The sequence below is a fragment of the Danio rerio genome, chromosome 22, assembly GCF_049306965.1.
Source record: "Danio rerio strain Tuebingen ecotype United States chromosome 22, GRCz12tu, whole genome shotgun sequence".
Lineage (NCBI taxonomy): Eukaryota > Metazoa > Chordata > Actinopteri > Cypriniformes > Danionidae > Danio > Danio rerio.
In genome coordinates, this window is record NC_133197.1 from 3600932 (window position 1) to 3625741 (window position 24810).

At 40.1% G+C, this 24810-nt stretch overlaps 1 protein-coding gene across 50 annotated transcripts in view; it reads right to left on the reverse strand.

Moving 5' to 3' along the window:
• ptprsa (protein tyrosine phosphatase receptor type Sa) overlaps positions 1–24810 on the reverse strand; it is a 387632-nt gene that overhangs the window by 82087 nt on the left and 280735 nt on the right. For 42 of the 50 annotated variants that reach the window (XM_073937010.1, XM_073937007.1, XM_073936997.1 and 39 more), the window contains 5 exons: positions 15727–15996; positions 15018–15599; positions 12991–13127; positions 12742–12886; positions 1169–1471 (listed from right to left, as the gene is read on the reverse strand). In XM_073937010.1, the coding sequence (XP_073793111.1) occupies positions 1169–1471; positions 12742–12886; positions 12991–13127; positions 15018–15599; positions 15727–15996 (1437 nt within the window). The remainder of the gene's footprint in view (positions 1–1168; positions 1472–12741; positions 12887–12990; positions 13128–15017; positions 15600–15726; positions 15997–24810) is intronic. The other 8 variants (XM_073937020.1, XM_073937015.1, XM_073937017.1 and 5 more) reach the window with 1 other exon arrangement.

Below are 24810 nucleotides of genomic sequence, written 5' to 3' on the forward strand. Positions count from 1 at the left end.
GTCCTGGAGGGCCGGTGTCCTGCACAGTTTAGCTCCAACACTAATCAATCACACCTGAACAAGCTGTATATATATATATATATATATATATATATATATATATATATATATATATATATATACTTAAAGGTTTATTGTGTGAATGATGAAGCTGTGGTGGACTTCTCCTTTCGAAAAATTAACCGTCACTCTCGAGGCTCTTCGCCACCTGTCCACGACGATGATTATTAGTTTTAAATAAATTATTAAATCATAAAAACATGGTACTGCACAGTCTAAATAAATAAACTGGTTATTTTATTTATTTCACAAAATAATTTGTTAAGAATATTAAATATTAAGTATATATAAAATATAAGTTATATGCTAATGTGCAAACCAGAATGAAAAAAATCCCATCATACTGTACACTGATAAAGTTTTTGACCACAGCATTCATTTTATTAGGTTTTGACTCAAAAAGCTTTGTATATCTGTGTTAAAGCTTATAATTATTTTTCTTTACTAGATAATTATGTTATGAATCAAAAACTATAGAACCATTTTAATCAAAAAGGTTCTTAGCTCTCGAAGGGTCCTAAATGGAACCATTTTTTTGGGTAAAAGGTTCTACTGGTCAAGTATAGAACCCCAAGGTTCTATATAGAACCTCTAGGAACCTTTTTTTTAGAGTGCATACAGTTGAAGTCAGAATTATTAGCCCCCCTGTTTATTTTTTTTCCCCGATTTCAGTTTAACAGAGAGATGTTTTCAAAAAAATAGCTTAAAGGGGCTAATAATATTGACCTTAAAATGGTGTTAAAAAATTAATAACTGATTTTATTCTCACCGCAATAAAACAAATACGACTTTCTCCAGAAGAAAAAATATTATCAGACATACTGTGAAAGTTTCCTTGCTCTGTTAAACATAATTTGAAAAATATTTAAAAAAGAAAAAAAAAATTAAAAAAGGGGCAAATAATTCTGACTTCAACTGTAAATGCTTTCACTCTCAACCTGTTTGATGCATTCTAACACTTTTACGAAGAATAAAATAACTTTTTGTGAATAATCATTAATGCAATGTTGGTTTATAAACCAATGAAAATTTGTTTTTCAAACAATCCCTATCCATGCATGAGCACTAAATCGGAGCTAATTCTGAAATGAGGTTAAGGTTTCAGTACCGTCCTCATCAGTCCGGCAGAGCAGAGGCTCGCTCTCAGGGCCCGAACCCACACTGGTGGAGGCCGCCACGGTGACCCGGTACATAGTCCATTTCTCCAGCCGTTGCAACAGGATCTGGTCGGACGTGGGCGCCTCCACGTGCTCCGTGCTGACCTCGGCTCCGGCGCCCACCACCGCGTAGCGCACAATGTACCCGGCCAGCTCCCCATTCTGGCTTTCCGCCGGCGGAGGGCGCCAACTTACCATCAGGACGGTGGAGCTGGAGCTGGAGCACTTAATGTCTTGAGGGGGGGCGGAGGGCTCTGCTCAGGTTTGGGGAGAGGGGGGGGAAGAGGAAGGGGTGGAAAACAAAAAACGAAAAGATGGGAAAGAGAAAAAGAAAATGATAAAAGGGAAAAAACAACTGAACGAAAAAAAAACAAACAAACAAACAAGCAGAGACATACTGGAACGTAAGAACAAAAGAACCAAACGCAAAGGGTAAATGCAAACAGAAGAGCTTGGTTTTGAAGGGGTCGGTGTGCTTCTTTTGCATGCATAAATATGGAGTATGAAGGCTTAACTTTGGCAAAGATCTGGAGGTAACACCATATTTGATGTGTGTACGATCATAGATTACACTTCAAAATAAGATTATCTTTCACTGTATTTGTGTATCTTGCACTGTACTAATACCTACATGTTAAATCAATTAGTAGAAGAGCAATATAACATTAAAAAAAGTGTTTTAAAACATAAAAATCAATAACTTTATGCATAAAAACAGGAAAAATCTCCAAATGGGGGGAAAAGTGTCACCTTTCTTAAGCTTTGCATTTAAAAGCTAAAGTATGTAGCTGAGTATTTTTGCTAAATTTAGCCAAGTATTTTTGTAAAATCCTATTGGTTTCAGTATAAACTCACTATATTTATATACAGTTGAAGTCAGAATTATTTGCCCTGTTTATTTTTATCCCCAATTTCTGTTTAACGGAGAGCAGATTTTTTTCAACATATTTCTAATCATAATGATTTTAATAACTCATCTCTAATCACTGATTTACTTTATCTTTGCCATGAAGACTGTAAACAATATTATAGTGCTTTCACACCTGTGAATCGATTCAGTTGTTCCGAAACAGAGATTACAATTGTTACATTGTTGCTCTTTGCTCTTGGAGCGGTTCGCTTTCACACTGCAAAGTTTCTAATCTGACCAAAAGAGGTAAAACAAGTCACGTGTGAGTAAACTCTCCTTACATTGGTCAGAGTGTCAGGGTTTATTTTGCAGCGTCCTGCTAAGCTGTCAGGAGAGGTGGTGGTTCGGTGTTGATTGACAGGGTGCGCGCGTGTGACATGTCTGAGGAGAGATGCGGTGGGGAGGGGTGAGGGTGCCTATTTGAGGACCGGGAGTGAGACGCGAGATTACCGGGAGATCATCACTCGTTTGCAGGCATCCGCAGACTCGCGAAACTTCCCGCCCTACTCATAATTCTCTCTTCATATAGCCGTATGCCTATTACATATCCATAAAACACTGTGATATAACCGCGCTCGGATCGGATCGCTTTCTCACTGCAATCGAACCGCTCCAGGGTTCGTTTCAATCGAGCCGAGACCACCTCATTCAAGCGATCTCGGAGCGATTACTTTGGCGCGATTGCCCTGTTCACATATGCCAATCGAACCGCGCTAACTGGGCAAACGAGATACGTTCCGAAACAAAAGTGTAGGTGTGAAAGCACCCTTAGACTAGATATTCTTCAAGACACTTCTATACAGCTTAAAGTGACATTTAAAGGCTTAACTAGGTTAATTAGGTTAACTAGGCAGGTTATAATAATTAGGCAAGTTATTGTATAATGATGGTTTGTTCTGTAGACTGTCAGAGAAAATAGCTTAAAGAGGCTAATAATATTGTCCTTAAAATGGTGTTTAAAAAATTAAAAACTGCTTTTATTCTAGCCGAAATAAAACAAATCAGACTTTCTCCAGAAGAAAAAATATTATCAGACATACTGTGAAAATTTCCTTGCTCTGTTAAACATCATTTAAAAAATATTTAAAAAAGAAAATAAAAATCAAAGGGGGGTGATTAATTCTGACTTTAACTGTACATTGACCTTCTCAAGTAAATATATCTTGATTGAAGACGTTTTGATATGAAACAAGGCCAAAATACAAAGCACGAAAGTCATTTTTGCAGCGTATCCAGCAATAGCCGCCTGTACGCAAGCTGAAGATTTAGCCCATCTTTCACCGTAAATACCCTGGGCTCTCAGGATATATTTCCACCATGTGGGGAAAATAGACCACATTATTTGCATTTGAATGAAGGCCATTCATTGCAGTATTTCGAGGCGTTTTTTTTGGGTTCTTCCCCTGCACATATCAGAAATTACAAGGTCTAAATCAATATAAAAGTCTTGTTTGAAATGCAGAGTCTCTGCCTTCTAAATGCTCGCGCATATGGATGTATTATACCATTTAAAGGCTCGTAACATTTATCTCCATTGTAAAATCGAGCATTAAAAGTGACTCTGTCGCACAGATCCCTGAAGCTATAAGTAACACAAATGAATGAGGGGGAAATGGACAGACGGGGATAAAGCATGTTTGTGACTGAAATTCAAACGGATGAGCGCCATCGTTGGAAAAAAGCAAAACAAAATCATTCAAAACAGATTACAGGAAAATGAGCGAAACCGTCGGCAAAATAATGGCTGGAAAGAAAACGTTAGGACCCAAAATGTCAACTCAGAAGAATCATGAAAAGCCACCAAGCTTCAAACAGAAAGTAAGACCATTAAAAACCAAAAGCAAAAGCAAAAAACAAAACAAACACAAAAGCATTTTCCTGTACATCATACGTACCTGACATCTTCAAACAATAACTTTTAAAGACTTTCTTACCACAAGCACCCGATTCGAGGGAGACTACATTTCCCTGGAGTCGGTTGGGTTCTGCCCTCTCCCTCTATTGCTGAGCTCACAAAACACAGCTCGATTTCAACCGCTTACACCAATTTCGTTTTCATTGTTAGCTGATTCATTGATAGATGTAAGGATGTTTTTGGGGGCTGGAGGGAGTGAGCGTTCCCTGTGCCTTCATCAGGCTGCACTAGTCACTGTTTACACTAGCCTGAGGGTCCACAAGATTGAGATCAGGGTGCTAGCACCGTGCTACCTATTTAAGCCTACGTAATATAATCCACACCATTGTAACTTTAACTTTTACAAACATCTCAAATTTCAAATTAGTACCAATTCTTGATGCGCTTTTTTAGGGGAAGTGGTAAACCGATTTATCCCACCACCAGTTCAACTTTCATCACTACTGTCCTAGAGTTCAGTAAGTTAGTCGGAGCCTTGAGAACGTTGAAACAAAAAAACTGAACTGAAACTAAATTTTTAAAAATAAACCTGCGAGACTTAATTTATGTCCTGCGGCAAAATTATATTTATTAGACTTTTAGTGATCTGTTTGAGGTTGGTCATTTTATTTTTATGCTTTTGATGAAGCAGCATTCAACTTAAGCTCTTTAGAGCATGCGCCGGACTGTTTCTCAGTGTTTCGCCTCAATGTCTTTAAATAAATAATCATTTAGGCCTATTTCATTTTTCATTTGTTTTTCGTTATTCGTTTATTATTATGTACAATAATTGAGACATAAAATGAGATAGTAAAAAATAATCAACAACGAAAATGTAAATAAAAACGTAAATGAAAATGTCTTAGTCCTATCAAAATAGCAAACACTAAACATTTCTCTATATTTAGGCTAAAATTCTGCTTTATTTATTTATTTAAGACTACTTATTTGAACTGAATGTTTGTGCTTTCATTTTAGTTGTCTTATATTTCCTCAGTTCTATTTTCCAAAACGAGTCCTCTTTGCACTTAACAGGTTTACAATGATAATAAAGCGGATTAACAAATTTTAAATGATTAATGAAGGAGTTATAATGCGTTGACTTATTGTTTAATCTCATTTACAAGCACAGTAGCATATTTAAAGCAGTTGTATAGGTTATTTCTGTCCGTTCGCATCCTGTCCCTTTGTGCCCCATTGTCGGCTTATTCACAAACTGCGGTCATACACTAAAAACAGAGCGGCAGCTATTTAAACGGCGGCGGTATAAGCTGCGGCGGTAATGGTCACATTGAACTCTCACCTACTGTATATTCACCAAATGGGTTCACTGGATTACAGTTTCGATCTTTCATTTGAATATATATTTTAGACATGTACTTCCTCTCTTGGAATGTATAGCATTCAGTAGATTCTTGGTTTAAGTGTGGCAAGAAAGTCTGGTTGGAGTAACAGAACTACCTGAAGATTTAGGCTCATGATTCTGGAACTGTATTAAAAGAGCCTCTTTAATCCAACCACAAGTTGTACCTTTAAACAAAAATCAAATGGGTTAACTACATTAATGAATAATTGATAATCAAAAACAATTGGTGGCGCTATTAATAATAAGTCAACTGTGAGTTGAAGAGTTCAACTGAGACAATTGTGCAATTGAAGATTTGTTTGTTTTATTTAAGAGTAACAAATGACTGAAGATATTAAACTTGTCTAAAATGCGACTTGTCAGACTCCTGATATATTTATGCCTATGTAATATAATCCACACCAATGTAACTTTAACTTTTAAAAACATCTCAAGTTTCAAATTAGTGCCAATTAGTGATGTGCTGTTTTAGGAGAAATGGTTAATCGATTTATCCCACCACCAGCTAACTTTCATCACTACTGTCCCATTGTTCAGTAAGCTATGTTATTTAGAGCCTCTTATATATTCACTAAATGGACTCACTTGATTACAGTTTCATTCTTCCATTTGAATATATATTTTAGACATGTACTTCCTCTCTTGGAAAGTATTAGCATTCAGTAGATTCTTGGTTTAAGTGTGGCAAGAAGTTCTGGTTGGAGTTACAGAACTACCTGAAGATTTAGGCTCATGATTCTGGAACTGTATTAAAAGAGCCTCTTTATTCCAACCACAAGTTGTACCTTTAAACAAAAATCAAATGGGTTAACTACATTAATGAATAATTGATAATCAACAACAATTGGTGGCGCCAATAATAAAAAGTCAACTGAGACATTTCTGCAATTGAAGATTTGTTTGTTTTATTTAAGAGTAACAAATGACTGAAAATATTAAACGTGTCTGAAATGTGACTTGTCAGACTCCTGATATATTTATGCCTATGTAATATAATCCACACCAATGTAACTTTAACTTTTAAAAACATCTCAAGTTTCAAATTAGTACCAATTATTGATGTGCTGTTTTAGGAGAAATGGTTCACCGATTTAACCCACCACCAGCTAACTTTTATCACTACTGTCCCATTGTTCAGTAAGCTACGTTAATCAGAGCCTTGTATATTCGCCAAATGGACTCACTTGATTACGGTTTCGATCTTCCATTTGAATATATATTTTAAAGATGTACTTCCTCTCTAGGAAAGTATTAGCATTCAGTAGATTCTTGGTTTAAGTGTGGCAAGAAAGTCTGGTTGGAGTAACAGAACTACCTGAAGATTTAGGCTCATGATTCTGGAACTGTATTAAAAGAGCCTCTTTATTCCAACCACAAGTTGTACCTTAAAACAAAAATCACTGACTTAATGAATGATTGATAATCAACAACAATTGGTGGCGCTATTATTAATAAGTCAACTGAGAGTCAAGAGGTCAACTGAGACAATTTTGCAATTGAAGATTTGTTTGTTTTATTTAAGAGTAACAAATGACTGAAAATATTAAACGTGTCTGAAATGCTACTTGTCAGCCTCCTGATATATTTATGCCTATGTAATATAATCCACACCAATGTAACTTTAAGTTTTAAAAACATCTCAAATTTCAAATTATTACCAATTCTTGATGTGCTGTTTTAGGAGAAATGGTTCATCGATTTATCCCACCACCAGCTAACTTTCATCACTACTGTCCCATTGTTCAGTAAGCTACGTTAATCAGAGCCTTGTAAATTCGCCAAATGGACTCACTTGATTACGGTTTCGATCTTCCATTTGAATATATATTTTAAAGATGTACTTCCTCTCTAGGAAAGTATTAGCATTCAGTAGATTCTTGGTTTAAGTGTGGCAAGAAAGTCTGGTTGGAGTTACAGAACTACCTGAAGATTTAGGCTCATGATTCTGGAACTGTATTAAAGGAGCCTCTTTAATCCAACCACAAGTTGTACCTTAAAACAAAAATCACTGCCTTAATGAATGATTGATAATCAACAACAATTGGTGGCGCTATTAATAATAAGTCAACTGAGAGTCAAGAGGTCAACTGAGACATTTCTGCAATTGAAGATTTGTTTGTCTTATTTAAGAGTAACAAATGACTGAAAATATTAAACGTGTCTAAAATGCGACTTGTCAGCCTCCCGATATATTTATGCCTATGTAATATAATCCACACCAATGTAACTTTACCTTTTAAAAACATCTCAAATTTCAAATTAGTACCAATTATTGATGTGCTGTTTTAGGAGAAATGGTTCACCGATTTATCCCACCACCAGCTAACTTTCATCACTACTGTCCCATTGTTCAGTAAGCTACGTTATTCAGAGCTTTGTATATTCACTAAATGGACTCACTTGATTACAGTTTCATTCTTCCATTTGAATATATATTTTAAAGATGTACTTCCTCTCTAGGAAAGTATTAACATTCAGTAGATTCTTGGTTTAAGTATGGCAAGAAAGTCTGGTTGGAGTTACAGAACTACCTGAAGATTTAGACTCATGATTCTGGAACTGTATTAAAAGAGCCTCTTTATTCCAACCACAAGTTGTACCTTAAAACAAAAATCAAATGGGTTAACTACATTAATGAATAATTGATAATCAACAACAATTGGTGGCGCCAATAATAAAAAGTCAACTGAGAGTCAACTGAGACATTTCTGCAATTGAAGATTTGTTTGTTTTATTTAAGAGTAACAAATGACTGAAAATATTAAACGTGTCTGAAATGTGACTTGTCAGTCTCCCGATATATTTATGCCTATGTAATATAATCCACACCAATGTAACTTTAACTTTTAAAAACATCTCAAGTTTCAAATTAGTACCAATTCTTGATGTGCTGTTTTAGGAGAAATGGTTCACCGATTTATCCCACCACCAGCTAACTTTCATCACTACTGTCCCATTGTTCAGTAAGCTACGTTAATCAGAGCCTTCACCAAATGGACTCACTTGATTACGGTTTCGATCTTCCATTTGAATATATATTTTAAAGATGTACTTCCTCTCTTGGAAAGTATTAGCATTCAGTAGATTCTTGGTTTAACTGGGTTTAAGTGTGGCAAGAAAGTCTGGTTGGAATTACACAACTACCTGAAGATTTAGGCTCATGATTCTGGAACTGTAATAAAAGAGCCTCTTTAATCCAACCACAAGTTGTACCATAAAACAAAAATCAAATGGGTTAACTGCCTTAATGAATGATTGATAATCAACAACAATTGGTGGCGCTATTAATAATAAGTCAACTGAGAGTCAACTGAGACATTTCTGCAATTGAAGATTTGTTTGTTTTATTTAAGAGTAACAAATGACTGAAAATATTAAACTCGTCTGAAATGCTACTTGTCAGCCTCCCGATATGTTCTTCACCAAATCCAAGATGAGGACTGGTGCAGAAACCCTTGCCCTCAGTTTGTGGACCCTCTGCGACAACGTCTGAAACCTTTGCATCACTCAATAGCCATTGACTCTTAAGTGGTTTTCCCAGAATGCCTCTGCCGCCCACTTTGGTCAAGGCAGGAGTGTCTATCTCCACTAACCCTCAAGAGTATGGACACATCCCCCAGTATTAATTATCCGCAAAGATATATCAACAAGTGTCAGGGGATATGGAGGGTGAGGTGAGTACTCTCTGCCAGACCATCGCAGGGGCTTTGGTTTTGCAATTGCGGGCTGACCCAAGAACAGTGTCAACTGAACAGCACTGTACCAAGAAGGCAACAAACACAATACACTTTTTATTTTTTGCCTTCATGAGGAAGCCCAGTCTGCCATTTGGTGTCATTCAAGACTGATTTACAAACTCCTCCACTATGGTTTAACTCTCGGTGAGGATGACGGTGCTGTGAATGAGTCTGAACCAATTCCATTTGCAATACAGGTTCGGCACCTTAAGGTTTCTATATGCCTACATATACGCACGGTCTAGCTGGTTATATGGTTGACCTTCTTAAACATGGCAGATTGGTCTTCCTCTGAATGGCCGTCACTTACCTCACAGGAATCCACACTGTAATGTTTGTTTATGTGTTAGCTTGAGGGGCATTTGCGCTAAATTGCCTCTAACTGTCCGAGCTTGTCGCCTCCCTGACCTTGTTAAGGGTAAATCTGCACTACTTTACTTTCTGCTCAAGGGAAGACATCGGCAGATGTAGTGAACCACGTCTCCCATCTGCGAGAGCCTGAGGGACAACGTCCCGTAACTCAAACAAGAAGCCTACGGTCCTCCCGCTGGGATACTTACTCTCTCACCTTTAGTTTAATGGATTTGCTTTGGCAATGCTAAGGGCTGTCGCTGCTTGTCGTGGAAAGCGAAACCCAGACAGGAAGAGCAAACTAAAAAGGCTGAAAGCTACTTTTCTAGGTGTGATAGAGTAAATCAAACTAAAATGAAACAAAGTTGAACTTAAACCTGTGTACTGAACAGAAAAACAAAACAGGTGACCTTAAGCTGCAGCAGGTGAGCTTTAGTTTCATTTCAGGAGACAAAGTGAAACGACGAGCTAGAAAACAAAAGGGAAGTTGAAAGTGCACCGCATTGTTCCAGAATACAATATGCGAAGGACACCAACAGTGGGACAGACATATAGAGATGGAACAGAAGGTGACACACACACACAGCGTACAACATGCATTAATAGAGCGCCCCCCGGGGGTAGGGGGAGGTAATACATGCATTCAGTGCGCGCTCTCTCACGCTCAGGTGTTACGTTGTGTGTCAGTGCAGCAGGTTCATTGCATCCCAGCACCCATTCAACCAACCCCATCCCACCCATTCTCCACCAACAAGCTGCACAGGTAGAAACAGAAGATGAGTTAAAACGCTCCACATTCGCTGCCATGGCTTTCTGGCATCTTCCTCCTATTAAACAGTACAGCATTTCACATATTCTTTTGCCTGCTTGAAATACCCACTCATGCAGTCAGGCTTTACAATTTAAAACGTCCCTATTGAAACCTTCGGTGTGTTTCACAATACAAGCTGAACATAAGTAACCGCATTTTTTAGCACTGGGCACATGCCAGCTGCAAGGTTCCCCACAAGCACTGATGATTTCATGCACCGAATCGTGATGCGACTCAGCGAGGGTGTATTTTTAGGCCGGAGGCTTGAATAATTCAGCCGGTCTCCCAGCGTAAATGCTGACTACCTGCAGGCGCCAGCGGCCACTGGCTGCGCTGCTTTCAGTAATGCACAGTGAGGGACTAGATGTGGTGGAAAGCCATGGCAGACCCCGGTGTCAATAATATTTTGTGCGCTTCAGCCGCACGGGAGGAAAGAAAAGTGCATTTGCTGTTGACACATGAAAAAGAAATAGGGACACAGAAGAAAGAAGGGAGCCAAACGGCACGCTTGCTGCGGATCAATCAGCCCACATTGATTTGTTTGTTTCACGTGTAGGAAATCTCTGAAGTACATAACTGTGACATAGAGAAACCCAGATGAAAGAATAGAAAGGAAGTGCATCAGACGGCATCCTGCCAAGGGGCAAGGAATCCATTAAACTAAAAACACGGGTCATTTAAAAGTTTGGGCCTTAGACGCTCACACAAAATAAATTAGTCGGAGGTTCTTCTTCATGAAACGCAAGTGGAACAAATTGCGCAAATCACACATACAGCCATTCTTACATAAACCGATGTATCGAAGAGAATGCAACTATTTACGTAAGAATGTTTCAACAAACAATTCACAGATTTTATCGTCTTCAAATCAGCATGCACAGTAAGAAACTAAGGCCCCGTTTACACTAATGCGTTTTAGTTTGAAAACGCATAAGTTTTGCTACGGTTACGCCATCCGTCCACACTACGCCGGAGTTCTCGAGCGCCGAAAACGGAGCATTTCGAAAACGCCGGAGAGGCCGTTTTCATTCTGAAACGCTGCTGCTCCGTCTCAGTGTGGATGATGGAAAACGGAGACATCTGAAAACGGAGGCGGGGCTGCAGACATTCGCCTCTCTGATTGGGGCTTTTCCTGAATATTAAGTAGCCTACAAAAAGTTCAGTCCCGCATCCTCTCCGTGTAAGTTCAGACTTCGCAAGTTTGATCAAGGCTGCAGTCTCTTCTTTTCAGTTTGGTATGGAAAACAGAGTATACCGAGGACACGGGTAAATCTTCAAAGGGAACAGTGTACTTTGTAACTTCATTCGCATCACCCTGGCTACGTTGTTTCACTTTCTCAACAATAAAATGTAAACGTGATTTAAGGAACTGCCTATTTTCATTTTAATATTAACAACTAAACAGAGGGCAGAAATGTTGAGGCGTCGTGCTGCATATATGAGCGTCATCTTCACTGTGTGGATATTTAGCTATAATAAAACGGAGCCGATAACAACTGCCTCCTTTCAATTTCAGTGAAAATACGAAACATCCCCTCTCTTTTGCTGAATATCAGTTTTAATAATCGATAATGGCCATTATAAAAGTATAACATACAATAAGCTTATACATTATAGGAAATAAAGGCAAGCGATCAGTCAATATACAGAATGTACGTGGTTACATTAATCATTAACTTATCTTTGCGCTCAGCCAAAACACGTTACCTGAGAACAAGTAATAGATTCCAATGACCAAAGTCAGGGAATATGTCGTTAGATAAAGACAACAAGATGAATGAAATATCCCGTTTAATAAATATAGTGAGATTAGATCCAGCGGGAGATGCTTGATGAGAAGTCCGACTAGCAGAGCTCTTATCTGGGTAGATGGGCTTGCCCAAGAGTGTCTGTGTGGTCACGTGATGTGCGGAGAGCAGTTCAGAAACGCTGGGTATACCGCGAGTGTGGACGCGGATCGTTTTCATTCTAAAACGCCGTTTTAAAACTAAAACGCACTAGTGTAAACAGGGCCTAAGAACATTTGGTTTTTGGCAAGTCGTTTGGAAATAATCTCATCAAAGCAACATCACCTTTGCAGCCTGGATGTAGCAACACGTTTGGCTCAAAGGTGATGCTGTTTTAGATGCATAAGCAAACAACACAAAGGAATAAGGCCAAGAACAACTGCCAGAAACTTGAACCAGGGACCAATGTTCGGTCGTTAATACATATCTGCTGTAGACACAAGCACATCATCATTCACTCTTGACATTTCAGGATTCGATAAACAACATCGCTGGATTGGAAAATCGGGGTGAAGGTTACAGTGGCTCTTTCCAACAGTGTTTTGTAGTATACCGACCCCAGTGAAAGCTCAAAATAGCCATTACTTCTTGGCATTTCTCAATCCAAATACAATTTTAGACAAGCAACCCTTCATTCGGGTCCTTAGGAAAAGAAATGGACTACATACTGGCTTGAGACGTCGTCTGGGCTAAGTCGTTGGTGAAGGCTCCAATGCCCTTGCTGGAGACGGCAGCCAGAGAAAAGAAGTACTCCGTATTCGGACGTAGGCCGTCCACCACAAAGGAAGAGGTCGGAGCAAATTTTTTCTTACCCTGTTTGATGGAAAACAATAACGGTTACTTCTAAATGAGATGCGCAGGAATGGTCCTGACGACATAAATCTGCGCGTTCGAGAAGATTCATATGAAGGACGCACCAGAGGTCCATCTTTGCCCTCTTTGTAATGCAGTTCGTAACTGATGATTCCCTCTTTCTCAAAGGCTGGTTCCCACGTCAGCTCAACACCCGTGTCTGACACCTCTCCGACCTGGAAATTGGTCGGCTGTCCTGGGACTACAAACGGAGGCAGTGTTGACAGTTTGATAGACATGAAATAAACAAAGAGATTCAAAAACTGAATGTCGAGTGAAGATGTTGGAAGTGCATAAAAAGTTTTACCGGGTTAAAATTTTGCTCACTTAACACTGGCTAAACACTTTTTTTGCCAACCCAATGGCAACAATGTTGTAAACTATTTGGGCTGTTTAACAGATAATAAATTATCAGGAGATGCTATGGCAAAAAAAGCTTGTATGAAGATTTGTGGAAAAATTAGGTTTTCAGCAAGGCAAGCTGATCTGTTGGATGTTTATTCTTTACAATTGTTGGCAGGAGCTTTAATTCAACCCCATTTTGATTATGCTACGTCATTTTGGTACAGTAGCTGCTCACAGAGTTTGAAGGAAAAATAGCAAAAGGCACAAAATAAATTAGTACGAATAATTTAAAAAAATGCATCCTAGAGCACATTTGCACAAAGAGTCTTTTAATAAATTAGGCGTTTTAACTGTTAGTAATAGAGTGTTTTTTAAAACTGGGAATGGTACGTAAAATGTTTATTATTGGTGGTAATAATAGTGGTTCCTAGTTAACTATTTTCAAATGGTGAAGCAACAGCATTCATACAGTACTAGGGGTTGGTATTTTAATATTTGTTTATTTAAATTTAGAAGTTTAGTGGGAAAAATATGTTTTATATACAAGTGCAATCATGTGGAACAAACTACCAAAATCAATTAAGGAAATAAAAAATTTAAGGTTGTTCAAAAAAGCTATCAAAAGATGGTAGTTTGATGAGGATAATTAGTTTGCATGGTGGACGAGGATGTTTTATTTTATATGTTACTTGAGCGTAAATAGGGTTGCGGCTGGAAGGCCATTAGCTGTGTAGAACATGTGCTGGATAAGTTGACTGTTCGTACTGCTGTGGCGACTGTTTGTTTTATGCATCGTTGGTAATTTTGTAGCCATGCATTGTTTTTATTTAACAGAGGACCACAATGGAAATAAGCCCAGGGCTTTATTGTGTTTTTATCCTCGACAGTTTTTTTTTTTTAACAAAGTGTACGGAATACTTTTTATACAGTTTGTCTAAAATCTGTCAAATAAAATTCAATTCAATTCAACAGATTTCCTGATCACAAATCTCACTTTGCAAGATCATTAGCTCAGCAGGTACTTAGAACCCTACTGAAAAAAAACAGCCTGAACCAGCCTAGGCTGGTTGGTTGGTTTTAGCTGGTCTGGAAACCAGCCTGGAAGTGGCCAAAACCCCTCTAAAACCAGGCTAGTTTCTAGACCTTTCCAGCCTGGTCTAAGTTGGTCAGCTAAAACCAGCTTGACCAGCCTAGCCAGGCTGGGAGCCCAGCCAAAACCAGCTATGTCCAGCTTAAACCTGGCTGATCAAGCTGGTTTAGCTGATCATATTCCAGCCTGACCTGCTAAGACCAGGCTGGAAAGGTCTGAAGAACAGCCTGGAAGCGGCTAAAACCATTCTAAAACCAGGCTGGTCAATCAGCTAAAACCAGCCAACCAGCTTAGGCTGGTTTAAGCAGTTTTTTTCAGCAGGGAATGGATAAGTATAATAGCTAAACTCACTTTGCTACACCATTAGCTTTTTCAATACTAACAAAAACATTTTCAATTGAGAAACTTACCTTGCTGCATTGTTAGCTCACCAAAATGGAAACGTTTCCAATTGAAAAACCGCACTGTTGACCTCCCAAATAATGACGACATATATTATTAACCACTAAACTCACTTTAGCATGTTAGCTCCCCATACTAGCAGTGATTGCAGATGTTTTTCAGCCACTAAACTATTTGATTAACCCAGACTTAACCCAGAAGGGAAAGTAACCTTGTTACATCTTCCACACGCTAAAATGCAGACTCAAAACTAACCTCCTTGAAGCACTTTGACGTGAATGGGATCTGAGAAAGGTCCATCTCCGACAGATGTGAAAGCCAGAACTCTGATGGTGTAGGTCTCAGAGGTCACCAGACTCTGAATGGTGGTGAGCACGCTGTCCTGGACATTGTGGATCTGCCACATGCTCATGGGGAGAGTTGGGTCCATGGTGTAGTAGACCCGATAACCTTTGATCTGTCCATTGGGCTCATCCGGCTCATCCCAGCGTACCAACACAGTGTTCTGCGAGATGATCCGGGCTTGGATGTTTCTTGGCGGGCTGGCGGGAGCTTGCTCTCCAGTCCGAGCCTCAACCGGTTCGCTGGGTGGGCCTTGCCCAATGGTGTTGAAGGCTGAAACGCGGATCTCATAATCCGTGTTGGGAGAAAGTCCTCCAATGCTGTAGCGAGTGGTGGTGATGGAGTCCACAGTCTCAAACTTGCTCTCGGGAGACTTGGCACGATACTGGATGATGTAATGAGAGACAGGCTCAGGATTCCCACTGTCCCAGGTGATGGTGATACTGGTGGCAGTGGTTTCAGTTACGACAGGGGTGCCCGGAGGTTTTGGCAAGGCTGTAATGGGGGATAAGAAAATACACGGGTGTAAGCATTCATGGGACTAGACAGCATTTGGAAATTGATGCTTCGACATGGGTTTGGTTTCTTGTGCAACCCTTGAGCAACCTTGGAAGATTCTTACACTTGACAGTGATCTGGGCCACAGTCTCAATGATGCCCAGGCTGCTCATGGCCACGCAGGTGTAGTTGGCTGACTCGCGGACGCTGTTCAACTCCAGAACGTTCCTGCCCACTGGCATCTCATCCTCAGGCGTCAAGTCCTCCGAGTTAAGCATCCACTTGACGTAGGGCATCGGCGAGCCCACGGCGACACAAGTGATGTTGACGCTCCCGCCCGGCATGATCTCTTGGCTGGTGGGCAGGATGGAGAAACGTGGGGGCACGCGACGAACTGCGAAGGGTGGATGAATAGCGACAAGAAAAAGAGAAAGAGAAAGGTAACAAGACATGCCGATGAAAACGAGCCTTTCTTTAGAACACACAAGGTTGTCTAAAGAGAGGACAGCAAATGATAAATAAAGAGACTAAACAAACTTCACAAATGTTTTGGCTTATACAAAATTAAAATAATGATAAATTAACAGAACTGCTACACCGACAATATAGATTGACATTAAAGCAACAAATTCATAGCAACAAGGTTTCAAAGACTAATATTTGACCCATCACAGCACGATTAACTGCACAAAAATCTATTATGAGTTTCTCATCTTTGAAATTTGGAGATGTCTGTGTGACCTAAAGCAAAGTTAAATGCGTGCATTACTGTTACGAAGTAAAAACGCTAGAGCATTTTCTTTTTAAGGGAATAGAGAAGTGTGAGGTAACTTCATAGGCCAAAACATCCTACGTATGTAGCACTGTATGCACACATTGGTACATAGGCAAACCATGATCTGTAAGTCCCGCCAAGAGGGACTAAAGATGAGAAACCTTAATCAGATTTTTATGGTTGAGAGTAGATCAACTGGACAAAGCCTTTTTAAGATCTGACACGCTTCCATTAATAGATGCAGCTGTCATTTTCACAGACATCATGCAGAAATAGGTAGAGGTCAACCAAAAGAATAAATGGGAACAATAAAACCAGAGAGAAGAGTTTGAGATAAAAATGCATAGAGGAATATAACTGAAGGTTCGCTGGCATGCCCGGACAAAAGACAACTTGAGAGGGGAGTAAAAGGAAATATAAGAGAATAAAACGCGCAAAAAGAGCCAGATAGAGGAAGAAAGGGAAGGGTTGGGTAAAGGAACGAGGGGGGGAAACCCACTTCAATGCAGAGAAAGGCTTTTTGAATCGTCTCCAGCCAATATGACGTAATGTGACAGGCTTGTATTGTCACATTGCGGCCCTGGCTAGAGGTAACACAAAATTTACAGTGGAAATTCTTGATTCAGTCAATCTGTAGATGTCAGTTCAACTGAACTCACTGTCACACATATATATATATATATATATATAAAAGAAAAAAAGAAAGGAAATGAATCAAAATTGGCCAAATAATGGCACATGAAGGTAAGGACGCTAGTCTACGGTGATGACAGCGATGCACCTCAACTACTGAGATTCCAAACCTACAACACGAGAGAAAAGATGAAGGATCTGTGAGGGGGGAAGGACTGGACATGAGTTATGGTATAGATGGAGTAAGCCAGGTTATAAAATAGGTTATTTTTTTATTGTCTGTCTGGTATCTTCATTCTTGTATCCTTGCTTTTTGTTACATGACTCAACGAAGGTCAAAAACTACAGACTCTGGACTGCAGATTCATAGAATCTGTTCCAATACTTATGAAGCACCCCTAATATAAATTTCGGTCCCACTTTATATTAAGTGTCCTTAACTACTATGTACTTACATTAAAAAATAAATACAATGTACTTACTGTGTTTATAATGTATTTGATAACACTTGTGGTGCATTTGAGTTGGGATAGGGGTTGGGTTATGGACAGGTTTGGTGGCATGGGTAGGTTTAAGGGTGGGTTAAGGTGTAAGGGATGGTCAACAGTGTATTTACAAATGTAATTACAAAAATTAATTACAGATGTAATTACATACATGTATTTAATCAAGCATAAGTACATAGTAAATACATTTATTTACACAATAAGTACATTGTAACAAACTATTTATTCCTGTGTAAGTACATGTTAGTTAAGGCCACTTAATATAAAGTGGGACCTAAATTTCTAATGTTAAGCAACTCCATATGTTACACAAATACTGCTGAAAGAACTGTTTCCAATAGAGTACGATCACGAGACTCTCTAAATACACAGTACATCCAAGTATTGAGTAAGTGTGTACATTAGGGGTGTCAAAATGAATTGTTTCTTCGGTGCACCACGACAATAAGGTATCGGTTCAGTAATAATCATAACCGGTTATTATGTACTGACGCCATTTATCTCCTATGCGCTCTGTCGCGAGGGAGGTGAGCGCGAGTATTTACAACACTCAGCCAAATCAGGGCCGGCCCGTGGCATAGGCACCATAGGCAAATGCTAAGGGCGCTGTATATCCAGGGGGGCGCCAGAAATGAGCGCGGTTCAGTTGGTTTTGTTTTCAATATTCCCGACACACATTCAGTTATAGACGGCATGAACTCAAAAACCTCTTACCCTAAAAGATCTAAAGTGTGTTTCCTACAAAAAGACGAAGCTGGTTATGTTTCACAGCTGTCTTTCTTTTTTTTCCGCTCGACATTACGAGCACTGCTTCGTTTAAGCCCTCGCAATATGTGTTTAGCCAGGAGAGCTCGCGCTGAGAGGAGCTCTCAGTTAGGGACCGTTTATTTTATTTATTTATTTTTTTTTCGTTTTTCTGCTCCGCTCAGCGCGAGCTCTCCCTGTTGCGAGGGCTTAAGTGTGTGTGTGTGTGTTTGTTTCTTTGGTGCTGTCTATGTTTGTGTATGTGTTTGAATGAGAGACAGTGTGGTGCCTTGTGCCTGTGTGTTTATACAGACAGCTTGTTATAGCCTCCCCCCTAAAATATAACACTCTATATAGAAAGCATCGTCAATGCACAGTGATGCACCGAGATATCGAATTGAACCGAATCGAAGGCATGATAATCGTAACCGAACCGAACCGTGAGACCAGTATAGGTTCACACTTCTAGTGTACATCTATAATATGAATGTTTTTTTCCTAAAGCCTTCAATATTAGCAAAATATCCCACGGAAAAAAGCTGCTGTGTGTCTTCACTCACAGGTTTTGGAACCGAGCAATAGAATTAGAACTAGAGTTCAGCTTAGAAGGTGCTATCTACTTTGTTTGGCCAGGTGAGAAATGATCATGCCAAACTGAGCCTGGTTTCTCTCAAGGTTTTTTTTTTTCCAATTCACTTTCGTCAATCGGTGAAGTTTTGATCCAAGCCATTGTCTTGCTTGGTTTGGTACTTGTGGAGCTATGCGTTGATAGATCTGCTCCTGTGTTTGGACTATCAGCAGTGCAATTTAAACCACACTGAACTGAACTGAACTGAACTCTAAAAACTGGACTTCAGTTTACTAGGACTTCGATGTTAAGCTGCTTTGACACGATCTACGTTGTAAAAGCGCTATAGAAATAAAGATAAGATGAATTGAATTGAATATTTCATGTAAAATCTAGAGTTTGGCTTCTATGAATCTTCCTATATGGATGTTGATGGATGGAAATGACAATGAAACAGGAAGTATGGTGGTACTTAGTGTGTCCTAAGATGGCAGTGGTAGGGGGGGTCATGCCTCATTTACATTGGCAAGAGGAGAAAGGAAAGACAGAGGGACAGCGATGAGTGCTGGGGCTAGCTCAGGAAAGAAAACTGAAGGTAAATGAACAACCCCACATATACACAGATGAGGACAGGAACAACAGGGCACAAGGCAGAACAAGACCTAGGCTGCAAGACAGTTGACCGGGGGGGGGACGGACAGACTGGAAAGACACAATGGTGGACGGACATGTGGGGCAAGAAACAGAAGGGAAATCACATGGGGAGTGAGAGGTGGGGATCGGGGCAAAGAGGAGACTGCAACCATGGGCCAACTGGAGTAAACTTCTCACACAATGGGGCTTGAAATACATGATTAATCTCTCAGCATCGCCTTGGTAGACAGCAGCCATAGAGCATAACGTCCTGAATTTGAAACTCAACACCACCGAAAGCACAGTTTAAATCTAGTTTAAGTGATGGCGCCAACATTCGTGTTGGAAATTACTTTGGTATGTTACATTTATGAATTGAAACAGTTTTAAAAATACTGCCACAGGCTCAATTGATATATTACACATTCTTAAAAAAACTCGTGAGCCGGTGTGACCTAGGTTGGTGTCCATTGAGTAAAAACACACATTACAACTCAATCCAATTGAAGTTTACTTTATATTATTAGGTTACATTTATTTAACAGCGTATTAACCACTTCAACTCTGCTGCTATTTGGGGATTTCCGCCTGGATTTTGCCTACCCAAATTTAAAAGCTTCCCAAATCCACATGCAGAGGTGTAAATGCAAAAATTTGGCATCATTTTAAAGAAAACCCTTTGAATTTTCATAAAACACTATTGAAAGTGTTTAAAATAACTGTATATGTCGTCTGTGTTATAATAAACACCTAAAAAAAGAGGCGCTTTTTGTATTTTTTTGTTAAAAAACTCAGATTTGGAAGTGCACCTTTTAGGTTCTGTGTGGTCTAGCGTGCTGTAATTAATGTTGTTGGTTCTTGCACATGTCTGTAATCATAGGAAAAAAAATGTCTCCACCATAATCTATGCAAAAGTTATTGTATTCCAACTGATGAGAGGTGATGTACAAGCCACAGGGATCGATCATTGTTTTCATATTTCACTATTCTTTTATTTGATCAAACATAATTCACTGTGTTTGGACCACGTCAGACATATAAAAGGATTACTTATGCACATCACCTCAAAAACAGGGGAGAATGGCCCTGAAGCGCACAGCATAAGGTAAGGATGACAGCTGTCTGTGCTATCTGGGGCTGCTTATTGATCATGAATGTATCGTTTACATTTCTGCGCCATGGAAACACCACAATTCATTCAACAGCTGTTTGGCATATGAATATAATTCAGTAAAAAGAATGCTAGAACCGTATGAGCACCGGCAAGAGCTTTCATTTAAGCTATAACTTGTGTTATATAAAAAAATATGAAAATGAACCAATGTAAAATACCCAGCTCGGGTATCCAAAATACTGTGTATTTAAGTGTAAATAACTTTTATACAGTAGAATAAAAACCAAAGTGATGCATATGTGCATAAAATATAGATTCTACACTTTCAAACGAAACCCCTTATAGGGGTCTGGTGCAACGCTAGCCCTTTAAATCTGAAAGCGAAAGTCGATGACGTCACGAACCCGGTACCGGGTCCGCAGAGTTTAAGTGGTTAATACATTTTATCATCAGTTTATTCATGTTGACATTTTAAAATAGGTTTTCTTTTTCAAAAGGAAACACCAGGTTCAATACAAACCGAGCTAATATCAGACATATAATTGTAATTTGAGTTTTTAGACCTAAATTATTTCTGCCAAAAATGCAAAAGAGAATTTTACCGAACCAGAATTGCTCCGTCAGTTAAACATATACTTTTTGATTCACAAAGAAAAGAAATGACAGCAAAACAAACAATGACATACGGAAACACCACCCCCCCATATAAATGCATATTGAACAGATGTTCAACAAAGGTGAAAGGGCAGCCCACGTATCACAGGGTGCATGCATGACCGTGAATTGCAGGGATGACGTCAACAGAACGGCACCAAAATTACTGACCAGGCCTACTTCTACAGTCAACACACATCTGAGGCATGCAGCCCTCCCCAAGTGCAACATCCTAAAGGAATCCACACAATTGAAATGTCCAAATTGGTGAATTCGTCACGGCACACACAGACATCACAGCGCAGCAGTGTTTTTGAAAGGATTGTAGAGAGCGATGACAAAACACAACATGAGCGACAAGACAAGTGGGATCCTTCTAGCGTGGATTAATGATGGACAGGCCCGCACGTAATCCTGAACTGACTTTAAGGGAAAGAAACACAATTCAATTGATGGAATAGTAGATTCAATAAACGTATTACGTGTGGGCCTGCTGACAGGGTGATGCAACATTTGGCCATTCGTAAAACCAAAAGGCTAAAAAAGAAAGCTTGCTTCCGAGAGCAAGACAGTAAACTTTGGTTAGTTGAGTGAATGAGGGCTGCAACCTTTCACCTTGCAAATTATTCCCAAATTGGACTATAGAGTCTTAAAACGTATTCAAACCGGTCATTTTCTTATACAAAGGAGCTTGGCAACTTCAAAGTCAATGGCAACAAAGCATGGCGCACTTTAAGGCTTGAATAAACTGGGGGGGGAAATCATAAGCGGGTCTAATGTTTTCAGATGCATGTCGACATTTACGGCTGGAGCTATCACCGCATCGGCCTCGCTTGCTTTGCTTTGAAATGCCATTGCACCAAGCCATTGTGGGATTTATCTAAGTCCTGACGCAGCTCGAATCCTGACGTTTGATGTGCGATGGCGTTCTCCGCTCTGATGTTCGGAGGAATATGGAAGAGTCCAATTGGACGGACACGCTCCTCATTCACTAAAACCAGGAGCCCAGCAGGCTGAGAGCGATCTCTTTGAGGTCCAAAGTGGAAATCCCATTTCAAGCCCAATGTAGAGAGAAAGGCAACTCGAGAGGACAGAGAAGGACAAAATAGGCCAAAGAGTGCCTCACTCCATACAGTGTCTGACTAAGCCGGACATTTGTGGCCATTTTGGTGAGACAGTCTGTCCAGCCCCAAAATGAAGGTAGGAAGGGAAGCCAAAATAATGCGCAGCCCTTTAATGTCACCTTGAAGCTGAGATTACACCCTGTTTGATGTCCCAAACCATCCATTCGGCTTGAAGGTAGCGAGGCGTATTTGCATGCAGGCGGCAGGGGTTCCCCATGTTAACATACACACCTCTGCCGCTGCAATGCAAAGCAGCCGCGGAAGGGGTTCAGACCACGTTCTGATAACTGAAATTTGGAGCATTTGTAACACATTACAACCTCTAATCAACTGGTTACAGCGTAGCGTTCAATTAGCGTCCAAGGCTTTTGGGAAAGTCTTTCATTTGGATCCAAGTTGGTAGGGTGTGATCTAGCTTGCATTTACAGTTTTACACCTAAATAAATCATGCAAGGGCATGCAACACAACCCAAAGGGGTGGCAGCGGGATTCTCATGCATCTACATGCGCATACATTGAATATATTCGAGCATTTGGCATGGCACACACTTCAGCTCAGCCTTCCAGCATCTCCGAGCGGATCTGGGGGGAGAGAGTGGGGTGGGGGGGTCTCGCTTTCCTCAACTAATTACCTTTAATTTGCCCTGGGATTTTGAATCCTTAACATTTTGGCTTTGGCTCTGCATTGTACGGATTTGAATGGCAGAACGGTCGAGAGCTTCATTGTCAGGCAGCAACAATGAAAGATTAGCAACGTCATTGAAACAAGAAGAATCGAAATTTCTGTTATTAATTCGCCACGAAGTAGCAGAGAACTTGATAAGTCGAGGCTCACAGTGGGATTTCGTCATATGGAAGCAATTAACTTCCACGCCTGAGGTAGACGACTAACAAGGAGACCAGCAAGTTCAAGTATAAAGTGAAATCTGAAAAGAGCAGCTAGCCATTTTAGCTATTTGCGAGAAGAACATTAGCTAGGAAATGTTAATTCATTTGAGGCTGTTACTCACAGTACAGGGCACATACGAAAAGATTGTAAAGACTTTAGTTTCCTACTCTCATCCCTGCTGAAAAATCCAGCTTAAACCAGCCTAGGCTAGTTGGCTGGTTTTAGCTGGTTAACCAGCCTGGTTTTAGAGAGGTTTGGCCATTTCCAGGCTGGTTTCCAGCCATTTCCAGCCTGGTCTTAGCTGGTCAGGCTGGAAAATGACCAGCTAAATCCAGCTAAAACCAGCTTGACCAGCCTGGTTTAAGCTGGACGTAGCTGGTTTTGGCTGGGCTCTCAGCCTGGCTAGGCTGGTCAAGCTGGTTTTAGCTGGTCATCTCCCAGCCTGACCAGCTAAGACCAGGCTGGAAATGGCTGGAAACCATGAAATGGCCAAAACCCATCTAAAACCAGCCTGGTCGACCAGCTAAAACCAGCCTAGGCTTTTCAGTAGGGATTTCCTTTAAGAATCTTTAATGTTTTGGCCACAGCTCAGTCTGATTAGCGTGCATCTAAGGAAAGCCAATGCGCTCTATCTACACGCTAGGAAGCAGTAACAAGCTATCAGGGTAAAAGCGCCGCAGATATCACAGTGGGAACGGCCGGATATGAGAAATAAAGCTCTGCCAATAAATGCCAGACCCTGAGAGACAGAGCAGCGGCGAGGCGCACTTCATTATTTATACCCCCCAAATCATGTGGCGTCGCTCCCCTCCCAACAACACCATGTCTGTATAAAAATGAATAATTTAGGGAGCCATTTAGTCTCAGACATCACGAGATAGCCGGCAACACGTTAGCATTAGCCAAGTGAAGCAGAGGGTCTTGTTCTGTGTCATTATCCTTGACAGACGGACAAACAGCCATCTATAACCTCGCTACACTTAGAAGAGGGATGAGATATCAGTCCAGAGCTATCCGTCCGCACGATTGGACAAACTTGTCTGACTAAATGCAAGCTTTACGCTTGGTTTGTCATTGTAAAGCTAAAATAAATGGCAATTTACGAAGAGCGACTTCCCCTCGCCCTATACCACAACTGATAAAGATGGGCTGTTGATGTTGCATTGCATTTTCAGTCACAGAGAAATTAATATATTTAGTATTTATCATCATTTAAAATGCAGATTCTTTTTTTCATATGACATCAGTGGAGGTTTACAGAACAATTGAGTAAAACAAAGTGAATTAAAGTTAGTGACTGCCTATATTTCATCAAAATCAGACTTAAAACTGCATAACTATAGCTAATATTCTTTAAAAATATTGTTTTTAACGGGCTTATTTATTTAATGCATCTTGTTTTAAGTATGTTTAGATACTTTCACTGGGAAAACACCCGCACAAAGTCCTAAAGAATGTGTGTGGGTCAACTTAAATGTGGTCAAAACCATTCCTGGATGTGAAACAGGAGCAGCGCCTAGCTGCATTAGCATAAAGAGACTCGCAAACAAAGCATCAGCTTTTGTTCT